Here is a 22,674-nt window from a genome sequence, read left to right as displayed (position 1 = left end):
AGGAAGTTAGTGGTTTTTTTCAAGCAACATATGAAATTTCACACCTTTTGAGTAATAATAATAGAAATTTAAAAATAATTATAAAATAAAACTCACAATGAGGAATAAATTATTTTTGCTTCTAAATGGCAGTGAAACTGCTGAAGTTTTATCAGTGTCAGTAGAAGAAGTCAAATATAAAGGTTGGAAGTGCTTCCCTCTATTTAAATTCCTCCCACATCTACTGTTGATTGACACTCTCAGCAAACTGATAATTGCCCACTTGATTTGCTTTAAATAATTGTTAAATTTGGGGATTTTTAAAGTAGATTTGAGGAAACTATTAGTAAATACTTGCATCAAGTGGAATCATCTGTTGGGTTTTCTTTTTTTGTCTTTCACCATTTATTTATTTATTTATTTATTTATTTATTTATTTATTTATTATTAAAACTTTACCTTTTCAGAGGTACCACTTGCTTTTTTATGGTAAGGAGTCCTGCTTTTAAGGAAACAATCTTTCATTCATTTTGGAATCTGCTTAAATTTTCAGATGCCATTCTCTTCATTGAGCTGCTTGCTCTTGTTTTCAGTGAGTGAAAACCCCATGAACTCAGGCTGGCTTTTTACTCTTTTTAGCCCTCCATGGCTATGCAGAATAGTTCTTATTTATTCATAAAATAAAATGATTATTAGCCATGTTGCATAACAGTGACTTAGCAAATTTCTGCTTGAGTGTTTTGTGCTAGAAGTCTATGACTACCTTTATTCTTGAAGAGGTACTAGTTTTCTAAACTATCTTTTTAAATTTATTTAATATGTTTAACTATATAGAACTCATTGAAAAAAAGAATGCAGAGATCTTGCCAAATAAGCAAAATAGGGAAAATGATGTTAAGAAGCCAACCGTTTCTCATATCCACCATGAGTAGCTCTGCCATTTAGGCTTTATGATGCCACATTTCTACCAAAAGTGAACTATGAATGACCTCTTGCTACCAAATCGTTCTGCTTGGATAAGAATGCCTGTCTCTACGTGCTTCATATACAGCATCCAAAGTCAAACATTCTAGAGCTTTTTTTTAAGATTAAGAATAATAACAATTACACAAAATACCTAGTCTACATGTTTAGCATCCTCATCCTACAGCTCAAAAGAGTGTAATTTCTTTTTAAGGCCACAAAGAGAGTTTGAAAGGAGATCAGAAACAAAACCAAACCAAAACTCCAAGTGTGATATGCTTTATATTAAATAAATTTATATTACCTTTATTATGTGAAATCAAATAGGTCATAATTCTATGTAGGATTTCCACTGTTCTTCCTAATATATTAAAATATACGTCAGCATCCCAGATACTCCTCAGTGTCTTCCATGTGTAGCTAAGTCATAGCTATGGAGAGTCTGAATTCAATGAGAGTCACAGCCCATAATTTCGATAGAGTAGTAAAATTATATTTTGGTGTAAGAGTGTACAGAGAGATTTCATCAATTAAGATTTTACCTCAAGGTGGTGCATTTTGCAGTTTCATAGGCCTATAAAATATTTTGCATTCATTGAATTGATTGCATTGTATATATGAATATGGAAAATGTATAGAGAGAAGTATATAAAAAGAGAAGGTTTTTTATTTTCTTTGGTTTTTATTTTAATAACATAAGATTCTTTATTTGTATGTTCATTTTAAGTACTGGTACTGGGAGATACTCATTGGAAGAAACTCCACTTGTTGACCTGATAGAGAAATTGAGGCATACTTGTATAGTGTCGCAATTCTGGAGGAAAATCGGGGCTCAAATACTGGTCTTCAGTAGATTATAAAGATCTCATTGCTTTTCTTCTAATTTTCCTGAGAAACACAGGCCAATAATAGAATCCGGCCAATGTTTTCTGCTCATGTGACTGAAAGTGCCCAATAGCAGCATACTGTGTTTCACCATTTCAATTACTAATTTGATTATTATCTAGAAAAATGAATTTACTTATTTTACAAAAATCATTGAATTAGGTGACCCTCCGAAGACATTCCAAAATATTGTCTCTTATTCTGAAGCTTATTCAGCTTTTATTCAGGAAATAGAGACATCATATTCAGAAGCATTGCCTTCCAGGATGGCCTTGCCCACTGTCAGAGCCCGCTGTCAGAGCCAAAGAACTCAAATGAACAGTCACCTTTACATTCACGTTAGGTAGTGAATATGTATGAGAAAAAAGAAGTAATCTTTGACACCTTGTGGAAAATCAGAAAATACCAGCTAATCATTTTATGTGAACAACTGAAAGAAAAAAAAAAAGAAAGCTTTGGCATATTACCCCCCGACCCTTGCAACTCAGATTCAGTTCTATGTAAACAGAGCTCCATTTTGACAACTGCTTAGCTCAAGGCACAGATTTGAAGTATTAGAGATAATGGCAGATTTATTAGAATGACTTTTGCCAGTATCTTTCAGTGTCCTAGGTAATTACTAGCCATGGTAAATCTGGGTGGTTTCTGCTAGTGTGCATTCCCTCGTAGGCATTGATGTTGTGTCAAAGTAGGTATTTGGAGGTCTATATTTAGTTACATTGCATTGATTTGTGTTTTTAAAGTATGTGTGTGTGAGAGGGGGAAATATTTCATATCTCTGTTTTTTCTTCCCCAAATTAAAAAGAGGATGAAAGTTCGTTTCTATTTCCTAATTTTAAACAAACTATTCTCTCAGCTATCTATCTAATTTTAATTATTGATCTGTCATTCTTTGATTACTCAAGTGAGCACCACCAAATTCCCTTTATTAAATTTACTCATTGCAGTTCCCCTTTCTGTTTTGTATGATTAATTCACACTGTCTCTTTGCATACTTGTATATTCATTCTGAATATAATGTCTTTTATTCTTCTTTTATATTTATGTGTTGTTTTCTACTCTCTGCTTACCTGTTGTCCAGGCATGATTATTAAAGGTAGCCCCTATCATTTAAAAAAAATACCCTTGTTTGGACAATACATTATATGGTCATCCTGATATGGATGAATACAACAAAACAACTTAAAAAGAGAAATATATAGACACATGTAGTGTGGGAAAATAGATATACCCGGGATAAAGAGAATCATTTTTGTTTTTGCCACTATTCTGAACCTCAATTTTCTTACCTAAAAAATAGACTTTGTATTACATGATCTTTAAACTTTCTCTCATCTCCAAAATATAAAGTATCACACACAGTTGCATCTCGTTTGAGTTTCAAACTACAGAAAGATTGTGCATGCATATAAACAAGACTTGCAAGTAAAGATGATTAGATGGATATACTTGATTTAAGAGATGACCTGGATATCTGAATGAATATTTGCTTTCTTCTATTTGGAGTTATGTTGCTATTGTCAAAATACTCTTAGAAAATACAAGATAATTAATGAAACTATTATTCTCTATGTGAACAGTGAATCATACGTATGAAAACCTGAACCTTTAAAAAAACTTCAGGCCAAGCAATTCTGAAAATAGGGTTTTCTCCACAGTGTTCAATTAAGAGTTAAATCAGGTGCACTTTTTTGTGCCACCATTTCTTTGAATATGAGTAAACCATATGAAAATCACAAGTAGAAGGCCAATCTAAAAATAAACTTTATCATTCTTCTCTTCCAGTATTAAGATCTGATGGAAAAATTTTAAAAATTGAATTTAGTTTATTAAAAACTCAAATAAAGACAAAACCTTGCTTCACTTTTCAGTTTATCAAATTACCTTGTCACCATATTGCTTTATTCTTTGCCTCTGAGATTTTAGTTACATAATTTGTGGAATTGGAGGGTGGCAAAAGAACTTGTATGTTAGACATGGGAATGTGTTCTAATCCTACTTCATTCCTTTTTATTTTTAAAAAGTGATTTAAGAGACAGAGACAGGGAGATAGAGAGAGACATCGAATGTGAGGGAGAAACAATCATCAATTGCCTCCCATATGCACCCTGACCAGGCATTAAACCCTAACCTGTGTATGTGCCCTGATCGGGAATGGAACCCACGACCTTTCAATGTCTGGGAGGATGCTCTTACCAACTGAGCCACACTGGCCAGGGCCTTAATCTATGTCTGATTTGTGTGTGGTCCAAGTCAGATTCCCTTGCCTTTCTGGTATTGCTCAGATTTTCAACGATGGGATCTCTAAACACAGAGAATAGTAAATGGGTACTTATGAGTCTTCTAACAACTGCCAAAAATACCCATTCTGTTGCTTTCTGTCTTATACTAGTATTTGATTTAACAGAGAATTAATGATTTCAATTATTTTCCATTTAGAAATGTTCTTCTTCAGGAAAATGTGTCTTGTCTATTCTTTGTTTTGTGTATCTTTAACACTTTCCTGAAAGAGAGACATAGAGATACATCATCAACAGCTCTGGAATTTTTATTCAATTTGCTACAAAAATGCCCCACATGGAAAGAATAGTATATTTATATTTATGACATTTTAACCTAAAATATAAATTAATACAACCCCTCAAAATTATGTATGGTACTCATTATATGCTTACATGTGGGGTGAGAAATATTATATTGAGCATATTAAAAAGAGCAATGGCAAAACTGTGTTTTGCTCTCTGATACTAAAACATAGAGTTCCAAAATGAATGGCTTTCACTTGCAAGAGGCTCTGTATTCAAAGTGAGTTCGTGTTCAAACTGTATTGTACTTCCTTGACTTGCCATTTCTGTCCTAGCATAACTTAACGATAATATTCATTCAGTAGTTTTCACAAACTGTTCTAAGTGCTAATTTTACACGTCTGTGCTCATTTAGTTCTCACAACAGCCCTATAAGGATATCCCCATTTTTAAGATAAAGAAGTGAAAGGTAATAGAAGTTAAGCAATTTGACCCAGAACACATGTAGTGATATATATTTTGGATCCAACTATGGAGTTTGCTAAATTCAGTCTCTGTGCTACCACAATATTCTAACTGCCCAACATTATTGATATTTGTAGGAATCCAGCTTTATATATTGAAATTTTAAGCTCCCCAAACAGAACAGATAATTAAAGTAAAAACAAAATGTTATGACTGCCCCCTCATTGCCTCCAATGTGCTCCCTGGCAGTACAATACGCAGCTGCATGTAGCAAAACAGGCAGTGTCTGACTTATAAATGACCCACATACACAGAAGAATACTGTCCCTTCCTCATTGTCTGACACATTCTGATCCCCCGCTGCTCACTGTGACCTCAAAATGTGGGAAAAGGAAGGAGCTAGTAGAAGCAGGCACAGCAGTGGGTGCTGGCAAGCTCCCACGTGACACTGGCCTTTCATTTTCTTCGCAGAAGTGTGTGTGTGTGCAGGTGCATATGTGTATGTGTGTGTTCTGCCTTAATTGTGTTTTCCCATTAATAGGTTACTTTTATTAAAGTTTCACAAATGAAGCAGTTAACTCATTTTGTAAATGTCTCCATTTTATAAGGATGTGAACTCTTTGGCAAAGAAATTCATTAAAGATTTCATAAAAGATGCCTTATTTTTCTCTGAATTTTGAGAAAATTTGGGGTTTATTAAGTTACATGAATGTGGATATGATTTAATCATTTTGCATCCATGTGATATGCATAACATATACCTGATAACATCTGCTTGCTTGTTTTCTTGAGGTAGGAAAAGTCCTTAGGTGATTTGGGAGCATGGTGAACTATGCAGGGAAAAGAGAGTGTTAAGTGCAGGAAATATAAGGAAGGGAGAGCAAAGGAGGTGTAGTAAAACAAACTCTTATTTCATATATCCATAGAATCCCTCTGTGTCCGGGAAGGAGGGAGCACTTCCACTGTTTTATTTTTCCCTGTTAGTAGGACTTCAAAATAAATCCAGAGGTAGTATTAGTACTACTATATTCAGACACCCTATGAGTTTAGCAGGTCTATCAAAATTAAACTAAGAATCTATTTTACTATGATTTTTTAATTGATTTCTTTTTAGGGAGGGAGGGAGAGAGAGAGAGAGAGAGAGAGAGAGAGAGAGAGAGAGAGAGAGAGAGAGAGAGAGCTGTGAGAGAGCTACATCAATCCATTGCCTCCTGCAAGCACCTTGACTGGGGATTGAACCAGAAATCTAGGTATGTGCCCCAACCAAGAATTTAACCCATGACCTTCCAGTGGACGGTACAATGCTCCAACTAACTGAGCCACAGCAGCCAGGGCACTATGACTTTAAAAGTAATAAGATACATTTTGAATTTTCAGTCAGAATAATGAATAAACTTACAGGACATAACTCATTGTTTATTGTGGAATATATAAGTTTGGTGCTTTTTATTGCATAGACCACTAGTGATGTTTGCTGTCTATCAAAAGAATACTGACTTAACTTTCTCTTTTACTGTTATTGTTACTGTGTTGAGTTAGGGCATTCACAGAAAATTTTTCAGAAAAAAATTATTTCTGAATTAGTTTGTTTTAATATTCTTAGGTACCTATCCTCTGACTTCAAGACTAAAATGCAGGAGAATTCAGCTATATAGGTTTGTAATCTCTAGAAATTTAATAAAAACCTAGCCTGTACCTGTCAGTTTGCCATTTTGTTTTGACATCATAGTAATGTGAATTAAATGATTTCCGTCTTCTCTGTAGCCATTGTCAAGGATAATGATGATGATATGGCTTATTATGTCTCTCTGCCTTTTTGGTAAGCATTACAGATTACAAAATCTGCTCACTAAAGCAGTCTAGTAGTCGGCAGAAATTTTTGTATAAAACCCAAAGTGTATTGAGCGATTTCCACTTTGATTATAGTTCTGATAATATAAGTCAGTTTTTAGAATCTAACTTTGCATTATTTTTCTGGGTCAGCATAATGACTGAGAGCTAAATATCAAGAAAAAATAATTTAATAGCTGTTTCCTATTGTAAAACCTGGCTCAGTGACTCAAATCCCTATCAAGAACCCACTGAAACCCAAGATATAGGCATGGCACTTTGAAGATATTATTTGAAACAAAGTGACAAGGGGTAATTTGCTATGCTACAATAAAGTGTGAATTGATTTTTTTTCATTTAAAGAAACTGAAATTACTTGACAGAGTCTACTGTGAACAGTGTAACAAAACAATAAGAAATATTTTCTTGCATTTGTGTATAAGATCCTGTCAGATTTTACATACAAATTTAGTGTGCAAATTGGAGAGATTGATTCTTAGACTTTGCACTTGCAAAGGACACATGAATACTCAATAAGTAACATGTACATATGTACATGTATATCCACACAGACACAGATGCATGCATATATAATATGTATCCAATTTGGGAGGGTATATATTTATTTTATTCTTAGGTAGTTCCACAACAGGCCAGTTGTGAATTTGACTCAATTTCTTCTTAGAACTACTTGACATTTAATCTTCTCCCTTCCTATGGCATTTATTTTCTTTTATTAAGTAGAGTGTTTTTATTAACTGAATGTTTGTACCTCCCTGAAATTCATATGTTGAAAGGTAACCCCCAGTGTGATGGTTTCGGAGGTGGGGCCTGTGGGAGGTGATTATCGTATATCATGGAAGTGGAGCCTCATGAGCAGGATTAGCGCCCTTATAAAAGCGGCTCCCGTTCACCATGTGAAGATACAGGGAAAGGAAGCCTTTGTGAACCAGGAAATGGGTCCTCTCCAGACACAGAATCTGTAGGGCCTTGACCTTGGACATGTTCTCAGCCTTCAGAACAGTGAGAAATAAGTTCCGTTGCTTATAAGCACCCAATCTATAGTAGTTTGTTATAGCAGCCCAATGGAGCAAGACAAGTGTCTCACAGAAAAAGATGATTTAATATTAATACAAAGGCCAAAACAAACACAATGTATTTGTGTATGTACTAAATTAATGTAAAAAGAAATGCCTTTGGTAATTATGCATATAACTATTGCTGATGTACAATATATTTTAGTGAAATTTATTATCATACTTCTTAAGGAAATATATTTTTGCCTTACTTCTTTATTTAAATTAAAAATGTAGCCAAATGTCTCCTGCTAAATGTATAAAAATGATTATTTTAATGTTTGTGCATTTATTCCCCTCAACAGTGGAAAAATGCATTAATATATGCCTTGCGATAACATTGAATTTCTGTGCATTTGAATCATCTCTCCATTTTATCCATAGTAAGTTCCTGGCTAAAAACATGCATGTAATTTGGCTTCATATTTACAAAAATGGAGATATGTTTTCTCTTTATAAGAGACTATTTTATTGTTTTCTCTTTATAAGAGACTATTTTATTGTTTTCTCTTTATAAGAGACTATTTTATTGTTAATCCAATTACTCATGCACATATGTACACATATCTACAGACACACATTTTCTTTAATAGCCCACTAGTATATATGGAATTTTTCTCTTAATCCTTACCTGAGAATATATTTTTATTGGTTTGAGAGAAAGAGCAATAGGGAGAGTGAGAGAAAGAGAGAGGGAGAGAGAGAAACATTGATCAGTTGCCCCAATCTGGGATTGAACCCACAACCTAGATATGTGTCCTGCCTGGGAATCAAACCCGCAACCTTTTGCTGTATGGGATGAAGCTCCAACCAACTGAGCCACCCAGTCAGGCTGTACATGGAAATTTCAAGTAAGGTTGCTATGCAGATAGCACTAAAAATGTCGTCAATATACATAAAATAAAATGTAATACAAACTGAAAAGTGAAGTCAACTATCATAAAATAAGAACAAAGAGCAACTAATTTGTAGGTATTTTAAGAAAATAGTCTCTTTCTAAGTATTTGGTAAGATTTGGAACAATCTTATAAACACAATTTTTGTAGGTGATTTTAGTTTTTTGTTTGTTCTGATTTATTTGCTACTTTTAGAAAATTTCATTTTTTTACTAGACTCAGACATACTATAGAAGTAGAAGCTCTTAGAGACTTCAGCCTACATCTCTGGGCAATCTGTTTCTGGCATTTTTCTTTGGCCTCCTTCATACTCTTGGCCACAAGTTTAGCCTATTCTGTTGCCTCTTCCTTATTTTTCTTTTTTTTATTTCATTTTTTGGTTAATCCTCACCTAGGGGTATTTTTCCATTGATTTTTAGAGAGAAGAGAGAGAGAGAGAGAGAGAGAGAGAGAGAGAGAGAGAGAGAGAGAGAGAGAGAGAGAGATGAGAGAGACACATTGATTGGTTACCTAGTGGGGGATTGAGCCTGCAACCTAGGAATATGCCCTTGACCGGAATTGAACCCGGGACCCCTCAGTCCGAAGTTAGATGCTCTATCCACTAAGGCAAACAAGTTAGGACCTTAATTTTATCAGTACATTGTTTCTTCAGAGCAATATACCAACATTTGTGTTGCAGGACATGTGAAGCAAGTAATGAGACGCTGTATCTTGGATGCTTTGGTTCTTGGTCTCTTACCTTCTTTGTTTAGAGGCAGACATCATCTTCTTTAGAATGATTAAAAAGTTTATAGATTCTGCTAGCATTTTTGAGCCCCAGGGGATGAAGCACAGTAGTATCAGTGAGACCAGGAATATCTTTCTTCCCCATTTTTTACAATGACCAAGGTGAGAACACTGAGATTGACATCCACAATGCAAGCCTGAACAGATTTGCACTTTCTCTCTTCAGTCCTCTGTGATCCATAACAGAACTGCCCCTTATTCAACAGCAGACAGACATGGCATGGGTCAAGGCATCCTGCTTCATGGGGAAACCATGCTTGTTCTTCCCACCACTGATTGGAACCACATAACTTTTCTATTCTCCCAAGGTGTCAGCAGCAACTTCTATGGCCATATGCTTCTCAAACAAAGTTACAAAGGTTGCATTCATCGTCCATTTCAATGAGTTTCTGGCAGCCAGTGGTTAGGAAAGAGATGTTCAGCTTCATCCTGAAGCAGTCTACAACCAGCATGTCTAACTCAAGGCATGTGACCTGTCGGCCACGAGTTTGACATGCTTGGCCTACAGCCTTGAAGACACCACACACACACACACACACACACACACACACACACACACACACACACACACAAAGAGATCAGTTGAGTTTTACGCTCAGTGGCAGCAGCATCAATTTTACTGGCATGTGTACTTATCTCTTGTGCCAAATTTAGTTTATTTATGAGTCACAATATAGAAGACAACATTTTAATTTAGTCACATTAATCTCGCTTTACTTTCCTAGAACTTACTTTTTAATTTGTCCCATTTTCACTCATGACAGTAATGCTTTGCTCTCTGGATATTTTCTGTTTTGAAGTTTCTTTTTTGACAGTCTCTATTAGATTCCTAGGGCTGCTGTCACAAAATACTACTAAGTGTGTGGCTTAAAATAACAGAAATTTATTCTCTCACAGTTATGGAAACTAAAATCCAAATTCAAGGTATCAGCAGGGCCATGACCTCTCACAGCTCCAGGAATGAATCCTTCATGGCCCTTCCTAGCTTCTGCTGTCTGCTCCTCATCAAACTCTGTGTTCTTGCATGACTGTCTCTGTGTTTCTTGTTTATCCTCTTATAAGGACAGCAGTCATTGGATTAGGACACACCCAATTATTAATTTAAGTAACTTTATCTTAAGTAATTATATGTGCGAATACCCTATTTTCAAATAAGATCACAGTCTTATCTTTTAGGTGGACATAAATTGTGAGGGAGTACTATTCAACCCAGTTTACCCTCTGGACCCCCAAACTCATGTCCATCCCACTTACAAAATCCGCTCACCCCCTCCCAACATCATCCAAATATCTTAACCCTTTCCAGCATGAAATCTTAAGTCCAAAATTTCATCTAAATATTAACTTAAAAAGTCCCAAATTTCACCACCTAAATCAGGTATGGTATGGGTCCCTCCTGGGACAACATTCTGCTCCTTCCATAGGCCTATCAAACTACAAAGCAAGTTACCTGTTTCCAAAATACAATAGTGCAACAGGTATAGGATAGATAATTCTCATTGTGAAAGGGAGAAAATGGAAAGAATCCAGGGGTTACTAGTTCAAAGAAAGCTGGCAATGCAGCTGGGCAAATTTCATGAGACTTCAAGGCCTGAGAGTAATGCTAATATTTAAAAATATATATTTTTATTAATTTTTGGAGAGAGAGAGAGAGAGAGAGAGAGAGAGAGAGAGAAGAGAGAGGTAGAGAGAAGCATTGATGTGAGAGTGACACACTGATCGCCCCCACCTGAGATTGAGCCCACAATCCAGGCATGTTCCCTGACTGGGAATCAAACTGGCAACCCCTCTGTGTGCAGGACCATGCCCAACCCACTGCGCCACACTGACCAGGACCTGAGAATAATTCTTTATGTTTTACCTTTCTCTATTACTTTACACTTACTTGACACTCTGGGGCAGTAACCTGCCTTTCCTGGTTTCTATATCAATATTCTTGGAGTCATTTTCTTTCATTTTGTCCCATCTCTGTCCCTCTCAATCCATGTTAGCAGTGTTTCTGTTAGCATAAAATTCTTAATAATTTTGTCTTCTGTGGACATTCAGGGAATCCACACCATTAGTCAAGAGTATCCTCCCCAGATTCTTCCTCAATAACCCCATTTGGAATCCTGACTTTTCCTGAGCTGGTGATTGGGCCCTAAGTCGAATGTCTAATCATTATAACAAATGACTGTCCAGCCACACCTTTGTCCTTGTTTCCAGAGCATGATTACTGGATAGACAGAAAAATTTCCCAACTAAGTACTGGTTTCTTTTTGCTTAACAGATCATTCCTCAATTAATCTCTTTTATCTCACATTTTACTGTAACCAACAAAGAGAAACCCGGCAGCACATATCACTATTTTCTTGGAAATTTCTTCAGCTAAATAGTCAGGTTCATTACTGATAAGTTCTACTTCCTGTCCAACAATTCATTTGGCCAGGTTTCCTGCCACTTTATAACAAGGACTGCCTTTCAGTGTCCATTAGCGTTTCCGTCTGTGACCTCAGGAGAATCACCTTTAACATTCACATTTCTATCTACTTTCTGTTCATGATAATACAGCCATAAATTTATTCTCTAAGACGATAGACACTTTTCTCTACAGCTATTATTCTTTCTGAAATACCAGCCAAATCACCTTTAATGTCCATATTTTAATAGTCTTCTCAAGGCAATCAAGGCTTTTAAAAATCATGCATTTCAAAACTCTTCCAGCTTATTCCCATTAGCCAATTCAAAAGTCACTGCCGTAGTCTTAGTTAGGGGTATGTTGTCATAGCACCTCACTTCCCTTCCGGGTACCAAAATCAGTATTGGTTTCCTAGGACTGCCAGAGTAAAAAAACAACAACAAAAACAAACCATAAACTGGGATGGTGGCTTAAAGGAATAGAAATTTATTCTCTCCCAGTTCTGAAGACCAGAAATACAAGATCGAGGTATCAGCAGGGCCATGATCTCTGATGGCTCCAGGGGAGAATTCTCCCTTGTCCCCAGCCAGCAAGTCTGGACAAAGGCTCCAATCTCTACTTTTATCACCATGTGGCATGCTCCCGGTGGAACTCTTTCTCCCAGTTTACCCTTTTTGTAATGACACCAGCTTTTGGATCAGGACCCATTCTAATCCAATATGACATCATCTTAAGTAATTACATCTGCAAGGACCCTCTTTTCAAATAAGATCATATTCTTTTATTAAAGGGTATGTGACTACTGGGGGAGATAATATACAACCCAGTGCTCAGCCTACACTGTTTTTCTATTTATTCTATAACTTGGATGGGATATATTTTTTCTGAATAAAGTGGTTCTATGCCTTATCTGACTCTGGTTATATTATCTAATATGTGTGTGAATGTGTGTTTGTGTGTGTGTGTGTGTGTGTGTGTATACATATATATGGCATATTTTGAATAGATCTAAAATATTTTAGATATTGATTTCTAAAGTTGGATTATTATCAAGAGAATGTAGAGTGCCTTTGCATTGTAAAATATCAGTGGATAGAAAATATTCAATTTCTGGTAGGACTGAAAATTTAAGAGTATTGTGTCAACTGCAAAAAAAAGACAAGTGAGTCTGTTAAAAAAAAAAAAAAGCAGGTTGTAGACTATAAAGTATTCCTCATATGTCTTTGGCAAGAACTAAATTATCTCCTCTGAATTTTGAATTAAGCATAGTAACAAGGTAATTTACATATTAGTTAATTTCTTTCCCCTAAACAAATATTCTGGATATCCTCTACTCTCTTTACAATGTTAAATATCACAACAGGCATCATTTAAACATGTGCATGAGGCAGACTTATTTTCAGGTGTTTCCATCTGTTGTGGGAATATACTTTAAGAACAGGCGAGAAACATACACAAATTAAACAAGAAGCCAGGGGATAACAGAAAAATAATGAAAGAAACATCTGTAGGCCAACAATGTGGAAAAATGTTTGAGCTCCTGTTATTAACTACTCAACCTGTTTTACATTGGAATCCTGCATAATTACATTTCAGGGGAGGGGCAAACAACAGATGTTGAATAAGGTTGAAAATAAGAAAGTGAGAATATTTAAAATAAAGAGCTACTTTTGCTCACTGACAGACATTTCTTGAAAGCATTTTAGACGGTAATCAATTTCATATATTCACTACACATATAAATTAGATTAATGCAAACAAAATGTTCTCTTTTTCTAAGTCTAAGGAATTGATCAATTATACATATCAACAATGCACCTAAGTTACATGGTCATAAAAAGCAAAACAAAAAAATCTAATATTTCCTTACTTTTATATTGTATCAATTTTTTTTTTGGTAGAAATTGTTACAAAATACATATTTTCTCATTACTAAAGTCAATACATTTTTAAAAATTGAAGGTTTCTATGTGATTCACTAAATAATTAAATTATAAATAGTCTGTTGTTTCAAGTTCCAGACAATATATGTTTTGTAAGTAAATTAAGATGTAATAAATGTTTTTTATTAAAGCCTTGCTTTCTAGGGAAATTAAAAAATAGGCAGTTTACAACTTTAATATTGCTGGCCTCCTTGTTTACATCTACCCACTATGGCTGAAAAGTTTTTATTTTATTTAGGATAAATGAATCCATCATCATCACTAAAGTATTTTTCCCATCAACCTATGCATTAATGTTACTTTGTACTGTTTCTATCTCATCTAAACTGAAATTATCCAAAACAGTAATTTTCTTCCAATAAGAATAAGTCATCTATTTGGGGAAATGCCAAATGACCTTATTTTTTTTAGGAATTAGTCAATCTAAAGAATTTTAAAAGATAATTGGAAATCAATAAAATATTCATGATTCAATTGGCCCTTTTTTCCCACTTGGTTTTTCTATTTGTTAACTAAAAATATTTTATTTTTCAAGCATTCCCGACTTTGCTTTCCTTTGCTATCCTCACCCTACACACCATCACAAGTAGACTTCAGTCTGTTGATCTGCTTCCTACAGGTGAGCAATTTCTTCATCTGTTAGCTTTCTTCTCTGTGATCTGAATTTTACTTGTAAGATGATGGCACTCATAAGTGTATGTGCACACAAAAAATGGCTTTCTCTATATATAGCCATGCAGAACTTGTAGACTTTATTTTTTAAAAGAAAATATAATTAAGAAATTTATTCTACTATACCTGCTTTGGTACTATTAATATTTCAGGAAAAGCTGTGTAGTGTTAGGAGTTGAAAAGAGAATCTAAACATTTACATAGAGGCTTTTCAAGTTTATTATTATTAAAGAAGTTTTAAGTGGCTCAATTTTCAATTATTCAATATGAAAAATCTTTCACTCATAACAATTTCACTTTGGAAACAGTGCAGGAAATGCTAAAGAAAAAATGGATGGAATGAAAAGTTGGCTGGTACAGGAAAGGGTTTTGATTTTTTTTTTTTTTGAGGAGGCGGCTGTTAGTTGTGGGTAAAGAGCAGCCTGCTTCACTTTACAACCAGAATAACTGTGTTTCACCTGACAAACTGGGTCCCCAAATTCTTCTTTTATTTTGAATAGGCAATTACACTCCATATTAGACAAGTGTTGTTTTGTGGAAATATATTAAAGGCTTTTTTTGCACATTACTTTGTAAAATCCTTACACACCACCTTAATATAGATTCCTAAAGGCAGGGCAGAATGAAAGTCATATGAGTTGTAATAGTTAATGAAGCTCAATATTAAAAATTCCCAAGCTCAATACATGTGGCCAATATATTTTAATCTCTAAGTATGCTCTGGATGTGACAGATACTCTGAGAAAACACATTGAAATTTGAAATAACTGGATGGATTAAGTGAAAGGGAGGATGGAGTATCTATCTCAGGTGAAATTTTAGCTCACCACATGATTTCCTGTATCTGGAGACTCTATAGTCCAAGTCTTTGAGTCATTTGAATGCTTTAGAGAGATTTGTTTGGTTCCTCAGTAGTTTAATCCCTACCTAAGAGAAGCAAGCCTGTTGAGAAAACCAGTATATCTGGTTGTTGCTGTGCTTGAAATATATACATGTATGTTATAGCAATCTGACAATCACAGTTATAATTATCTGTGTGGCTTTATCCATGCCAGAATAAAGAGAAAAGCTTGCCTTATTTTCTGTCTGGAAATGAATGGAAATTGAGGAGAAAATATAAGCAAAATTATTTCATAACATTAGAGTTAGAAAAGTTATACTTGTTAATATTTTTTGGGGGTGATATAGAAAGTTTAACATGTATGCACGCGCGTGCACACACACACACACACACACACACACACACACATGCAACGACATAAAATATTCCTGCTACCTAACTTAAATAGTTGTGAGTTCACTTTCAGTAAATTATAATCACTTGGGAAAAGGGGTTATTTTCTAATTTTGTAGAAATTTAATTCAAGGATAACAACAAAGCATTTTAGAGCAACATGTCTTTTCAATATTTTATGTGCTTCTGAAAATCTTTCTCTCTGACACCCATTTTCTTATAATGTACATGTGTATGCTCCCTGGTGCATGTATATGTCTGTGCATGTGCACACCATGACCATCTACCAACCTAAAACACAAAGCTATCGGAGAGTTGTAACTGAACCTCAGGAACTAGAAGCTGTCGTTAGAGGTTTAGGCCTTTATTTTTATATCTATGAAATGGTTCTAGAATAATTTTGTTTTTAGGCAAAGCTCCTTCCACTCATTTCCATCTAGCATAGGGATGTATTTTGTCATGCGGTTATGGACATAAGGATATGCATGCTTGGTTTTTAGTTGCATTTCTTTGTTGATAGTTAACTAACATATTGGAAGTTATCATATTTATTTTCAAAGTATCAAGATAGTGAATCTTGTGAATATTTTTCATTAACATATATGTTATGATGAAACTCTTAAATTTAGAACTCAATTATCAGAGCTTTCTCAATGTAATTTTTGTATATATATGTATTTGACTATTTTACTAGAATTATTATGTATAATATAATAATTCTATATGTATGTTATAAACTAATCAAAATAACTATATCTTTTTGTTTAAATCACTACTATCTCCCAAATATATGGTTTATATGGATACAATCCTATGCTTATGGATAATATGTAGGTCAATGAGTTAAATATGTTAAATAGTATACTTTTAAAATAAAAAACCAATCTTATAACACATAATTTATATTTGTAATTTTTATACAAAATGATGTGCAGATATATGTATTTTTAATAATAAAACAACTATACCCAATAGATTGGAAGTTTCTATTTTCTAAGTAGTTCTATATTAATGATTCTTCCATTTTGTAATAATGCTTACGAAAATGACCATGTTTACAATAATAATTAGCTAGATAATTTTCTGTTGTGATTATGTACATTTTTATTTATTGAGTGAAAAAACATTAAGCAAATAAACATTAACAAGTATATGCATTTGTTAATCCTCACCTGAGGATATTTTTCCATTAATTTTTAGAGAGAGTGGAAGGGAAGGGGAGAGACTAAGAGAGAGAGACACATTGATTGGTTGCCTCCTGCATGACTAGGGCAAGGGATAGAGCCTGCAACCAAGGTATGTGCCCTTGACAATACTCAAACTTGGTATATTTCAGTTCGCGGGCTGATGCTCTATCCACTGAGTAAAACCGGCTAGGGCAAAATATGTGTATATATTTTAATTTGTCAAATCACATAGTAAATTTTTATTCTATTTCTAGGTAGACCCTGGATTTAATAGTAGATAATTTTAGATCAAGGTATACACTCAACTGAACCTGAAAAATTAAAATAAATCACTTATAATTGAAGGTTAGAGTGCGACCTGCTCTTGCTCAAATTTAAATTGTTTTCCCCTTTGCGCAGACACTGTGATGCCAACTATGTAAAAGGTTATACATTCTCCAATTGACTTAAATCCTTCAACATTCTAAAGGCACGAGAGAGTTCAATCAGAAAAGCACTGCCATTTTCCTAAAGATTACAGAGAGATTTGCTGTAAAGGAAAGTGTACAAATTTGACTTGTTAGAATTTAAATTTATTTATTTTTCTTATATGGTAGAATTGCCTGAAGAATTTATTTGGACCAGATTATGGAGGGCTTCGTATACCAAACTGAACAGTTCAGATTATAACCCTTTTCAGCAATGGCAAAGGAAATTGTTAAGCAGCTACTCAAAAATAAGTTTGGCAGCACAAAGCATCACTTCTTTCTGAGACTGAGCATGCAAGTTTTTAAATGGAAGTACTCAACTATACCATGCCAGAGTTTAAAAAGGCTGTCTCAATGAATTCTCCCTCGGATGTCAATATGAATTTCCTCCAGATTAGATTTAGATTATAAGTGCGAAAATAAAATTAGTTCTCCTATGCTTATATTCCCCCCCTGTTATTATTACTCATGAGCAATACATTTCACTTTTATTTTCACTTTCACTTTTATTGTCTGCTCATTTTCTGGGAGTGGTTGGTGATCAATTCAGTCAGGAAAGTACACTCTAAAGTTAGAAAGTATTCAAAGCGCCACTGTAGACACCCTTTGATCTTCATGCTGCATTATGTATGGGTGGGCTTTCATATCTTTTAAAAACACATTTTTATATTTGCTCTGCTTTAAGGATGGCCTTGTCCAATTGCTTTGCAACCCTTGGTTTGATTACAGACCAGGGTGATCCAGAGGGCCAATCTCCTATTTTTCTATATGTGTTTCCTGACCTCTTTTCCCCATTTCTTCATTGCTTCTGTGTGTTTTAATGATTACAAATTATTAAAGCTGTTACTCGAAAAACGGTTTGCCATTGCCAGTAAAACCCATTACAAGAAACACTTCTGTGTATTTACTCTAGAACATGGATATTGAGTGTATTGATTTTGCTCAAATTTTCATTATTGGGATGACCCAATCATACAGGATAAAAAACAGCTTTCAATAAACTTACAGCACACTAAAGGTAATGGCATAATGGTTTTAGAGAAGTAATTTCCAGAACAGGCTTATTTAAAATGTCAGTTATCTTTCCTACTCTTTATATATTTTAAAACTATCTATAATAATAATAATAATAATAATAATAATAAATAGCAATAATTGTGGCAGTATTAGCAGCTTAGTGGTAGGAGTTGTTTTAGTAAAATCAGGGCCAAATTGCCTGTATTTTATTCTAAAGTTATTTTTGGGACACTATCAATTTTAATAGTTCTATAGGCAAAAACTTCATTTCACAAGAGGCATTTTTTGGTGAAAATACATATTGCCCATCAGTGTGTGTGTGTGCATACACATTGAGGACATTTAACTTCAGTTTATTTTTAATTGTAATATAAGTAATTTTTGTAGGAATCATTTATGGAGAGGCATAGTTTCATATATGTTTCCCACTTCTTTAACTCTTAAAATAAAATGTATTCTGTATTATTTCTCTCTTTAAATATGTTATACATGTGTATATAATTGATCTGAAAAAACACACCCATCTGTTAATTTGGAACCATGTCCATAGGATAACTTCATTGAAACTTTAGGTCTGTTTCTAGAGTGGAGTTCTATAAATTTAATGAATAACTTTTGGAGATTAGAATGTCATTAAACTATAAAAATGTTAGAATCTTTTAAAAAAATCTATCTTCTGGGATTCCCAAATCCTATTGGTTACTAAATAACAAGCAGGGAAGGATTAGTTGCATCTGAATGAACTTTTCTCTGAGAATACCAAAAATGATACCTGATTCTGTTTACTTGTCTCTAGCAATTGAAAACAAACAAGTGCAAGAAACAAGATGAATGAGGGGATTTAACCTGGTAAATAGATGTACATTCTAGTAGAAATCAGATAGCAGGTTTGAGAGAAAATCACTAAGACTACCTTCCTTGCTTCTTACACAGACTTTGGCTTAATAGGCATGTTTTCATTGACCTTCCTTACAGGATTACCACTTTGCTAGGACGATAACTTGAATTTTAGATATATTCATTCATGTCATCAAAAATGGTGTCATTATCAGAGATAGGGTTAGCTTTCACAGGCAATAAAAGCATAAGGAAAATGTCCTCTCTGAAGATGAAGAATAGTGGCATATTTAAATAGTCTTGGATCTGAAATTCACAGTGTGAAGTTGCTAGAATTTTAAATTTGTCCTTGTAAACCAAACAGCTTTTACTAACTATTTCATGCCAGAGCATAGGTTTCTCACTGCATCTAAATCAGGTTCTTTCGGAAGCTGCATTAACCCTTTCAAGGCTTTAAAATTACAAGATTTTTAAATTAATTCATATGTTGATGATAGCTGCCAGATAAAGTATAAGATACAAAGGCAGCTAACTAAAACAAGAGATGAAATCACACATTTGACATGACAATGCAGTAGAATCAAAACAGGATAAAAAGAAAAATCTAGGAGAGAAGAAACACACTTATAGCTGCTGAGGTAGTTTTTCAAAATACTCACTGGTTTCCATAATTTAAAATTATAAAGAGGTGATTTTTAAAATATAAGCTTTAATTTTAATTATAGTGTCATTGGTTTTAGAAATTTCCTAAGGGGAAAATACTCTGACCTCCATGTTTTAGGGGGATATATGACAGGCAGGATTGATTGTATTTAATATGGTACCCTCAATAATAAATAAAGAACTTTGGATTTTTATATAAACATGATATTTAACAGACAGATCTGATGTGTCAATTGTTGTGTCAATTGTAACTGTATGTGTCAATTGTAACTGACATTACAACCTCATATGAATGGATTTGAAATGAGTCACTTGCATGGGGTAGTCACTTCTATTATAGATTGCCAATAATATTTTATACCTTTTTAAATTAATGTGTTTTATTATATCAATTGCAGTACTTTGTTCAAACTCAGAAAAGTGAATTTTTCATTCTGTGTACTCAAGGGATTGAACATGAAATAACATACATGGTGTCAGTGTCTAAACCTCAAGAGTTATAAAGATCTCAGTGAGAGGCAAAGAGACTAAAAAATACTAAGAGTTAGGGAGGAATGCAAAAATATATAACTCAATGGGAAAATTATCCAGAATCAACTTTGAAGAGTTTCACAGATTCAACATTTACATTATCTGTGGTCATTCTCTGGGCCTTTTAAGAGTATTTATTATCTCTCTCTCCTAGAAACTTAAAAGGATTTTCTTTCTCAGATTTTCCCTCTTCTGGGTTTCTGAAGAAATTCTTTAATATTTAAGACATGTGATCATAATCATTCTTATGCTTGTTTAACAATAATAAACTAGAGGAAGAGGCAGGAAGGCTACATTAGACGTAGGAAGGAGATATCTTTTTCCAATACAGAATTATAAAATGCAAGATTTATACTGTTAATATAAAATGCCATTAAAGCTTTCTGTAGTTTAGGAAAAGTTGATGAAATGAGAGCAGCATGGGGTGGCATTGGGGTCAGAATGACTAAGGCAGTGAATCATGCCAGGGCCTACTGTGCTCTGTTGGGGATATCCTTGTTTGGCACCAAAACTCTAGATATCTCTATTTACAAATAATGCAGATTTGAATACTACTCGCCCTGGGCTCATCCCAGGTTTGTATGTTCATAAATGTTGTCCAGTACCTTTGCAATCAAGTACCAAGATGTTTCAAGAATTTTCTGAGGCAGGTAATAAATTGCTCAAATACCTGTATTAGTGTTCCATTGTCTGCTACATTAAATTTGTTCATTTAGTTAGAGTTTTTCCATTCTCTTGTAAATGCTAGCCAGTTTCCCCTATGCTACTATTTTATTTTTTTGGCATTGCAACGTATGTCCTTTGGCTTATAAAGCTGGTTTCTTATTACCCTGAGAGATGCATACTTCTGTGTGGCAAGTGTTTCACCTTCTAATCCTTTCACCTGGATCACCCTCTGCCTGCTCTCCACTGTCTGTTGAAACTCTGATCATTCTTTGAATTACAATCAAACACCACTTCTTGTACAAAGCCTTTCATAATATTACAGGCAACTTTTATCTGTGTTTTTGCTGTGATCAAATATAATTTATCATGAGTTATTTCCCCTATGATGGTTTCAAAGCTTTTTTTTCTAGTTTCCAATCAAAGTGTAAACTCCTTGGTGAAGAGATATAATCAGAGACTGCAGGATTTAATATATATATATATATATATATATATATATATATATATATATATATATATATATATTTCAGAGAGAGAAAGGGAGAGAGAGAGAGAGCCACAGCAATGATGAGAGGGAATCATTGATTGGCTGCCTCTTGCACGCCCCGCACTGGGATCAAGCCTGCAACCTGGTACCCCAACCGAAATCAAACTGAGACCTCCTGTTTCATAGGTTAACACTCAACCACTGAGCTATACCAGCCGGGCGAGACTGGAGGATTTTAGAGGTGGATAGACTTAGGTTCATTTACCGCAAACCTTTATTTGACATAACACCTATTCTACTATATTCTGTTCATGATACCTTTCCTTGAAAACTGCATTATGGATGATTGAGTATAACTTCTTTAAACTAACTGCTGAACTACACACATCTAACGTCCCCACTGAATTTGAGCTATCTTTACTCTGTGCAGGCATTTGAGCTGTATTTTTTTCCCCCGGTGAGGCTCTTTCAGAGTTTTTTTCTCAAAAACAAAACAAAACAAAAACTTGCTCCATGAGAATAGTATTGAGCTTCAGAGCCAGTTCTCCTCGGGGTACCTGTTAAGAAAGAGATGGCCCCATTTATCTGGGCCTGCACTTCCAAGCATCTGCTGCTGCCCCAGGTGGTGGCGGCAACTACAGTATGAGATGGGGAAGGCAGGCAGCTGAATTTTGAACGCTAATCTCAGAGCTGTGTGCTATGGGACATACTTACTATGTTTGGGCCATAGATTCCCTATGCATGGGTTACATTCTCTCTCTCTCTCTCTCTCTCTCTCTCTCTCTCTCTCTCTCTCTCTCTCTCTCTTCATAAATGCCTGTCTATATCTATATCTATATCCATATCTGTATATCTATATATATAGATATATAGATATATATAGTTTGTGTGTGTGCCTGTGTGTGTGTGTGTGTGTGTGTGTGTGTATATATATATATATATATATATATATATATATATATATATATTTCTGTTGCTGTCACATCAAATTTCTTTTTATCATTTTGCTTTTATTCCTTAACATAAGTTTCCATTGAACTTAAGTTTTCTTTATCTCAGAGTATTATCTTCATGATATCAATACAAATGCCAAAAAGTTCACTCGGGTAGACATGTTGTTACGTCCAAAGCGTTCCAAACACTGAAAACCACGCCTGAAGGTGTACA

The 22,674-nt window shown here is 34.5% G+C and overlaps 1 protein-coding gene across 2 annotated transcripts in view; it reads left to right on the top strand.

The window, feature by feature from the left end:
• Positions 1-22,674, top strand: part of PCDH17 (protocadherin 17) — a 103,960-nt gene that overhangs the window by 67,961 nt on the left and 13,325 nt on the right. Inside the window, exon 4 of one of the 2 annotated variants that reach the window (XM_036300874.1) lies at positions 14,282-14,365. The exons of the other annotated variant lie outside the window; for it this stretch is intronic. Coding sequence (XP_036156767.1) covers positions 14,282-14,365 — 84 coding nt within the window. The remainder of the gene's footprint in view (positions 1-14,281; positions 14,366-22,674) is intronic. 2 annotated transcript variants of the gene reach the window in all.

This window comes from Myotis myotis, unplaced genomic scaffold, assembly GCF_014108235.1.
Source record: "Myotis myotis isolate mMyoMyo1 unplaced genomic scaffold, mMyoMyo1.p scaffold_m19_p_3, whole genome shotgun sequence".
NCBI lineage: Eukaryota > Metazoa > Chordata > Mammalia > Chiroptera > Vespertilionidae > Myotis > Myotis myotis.
This window is presented reverse-complemented; position numbering and strand designations above follow the sequence as displayed.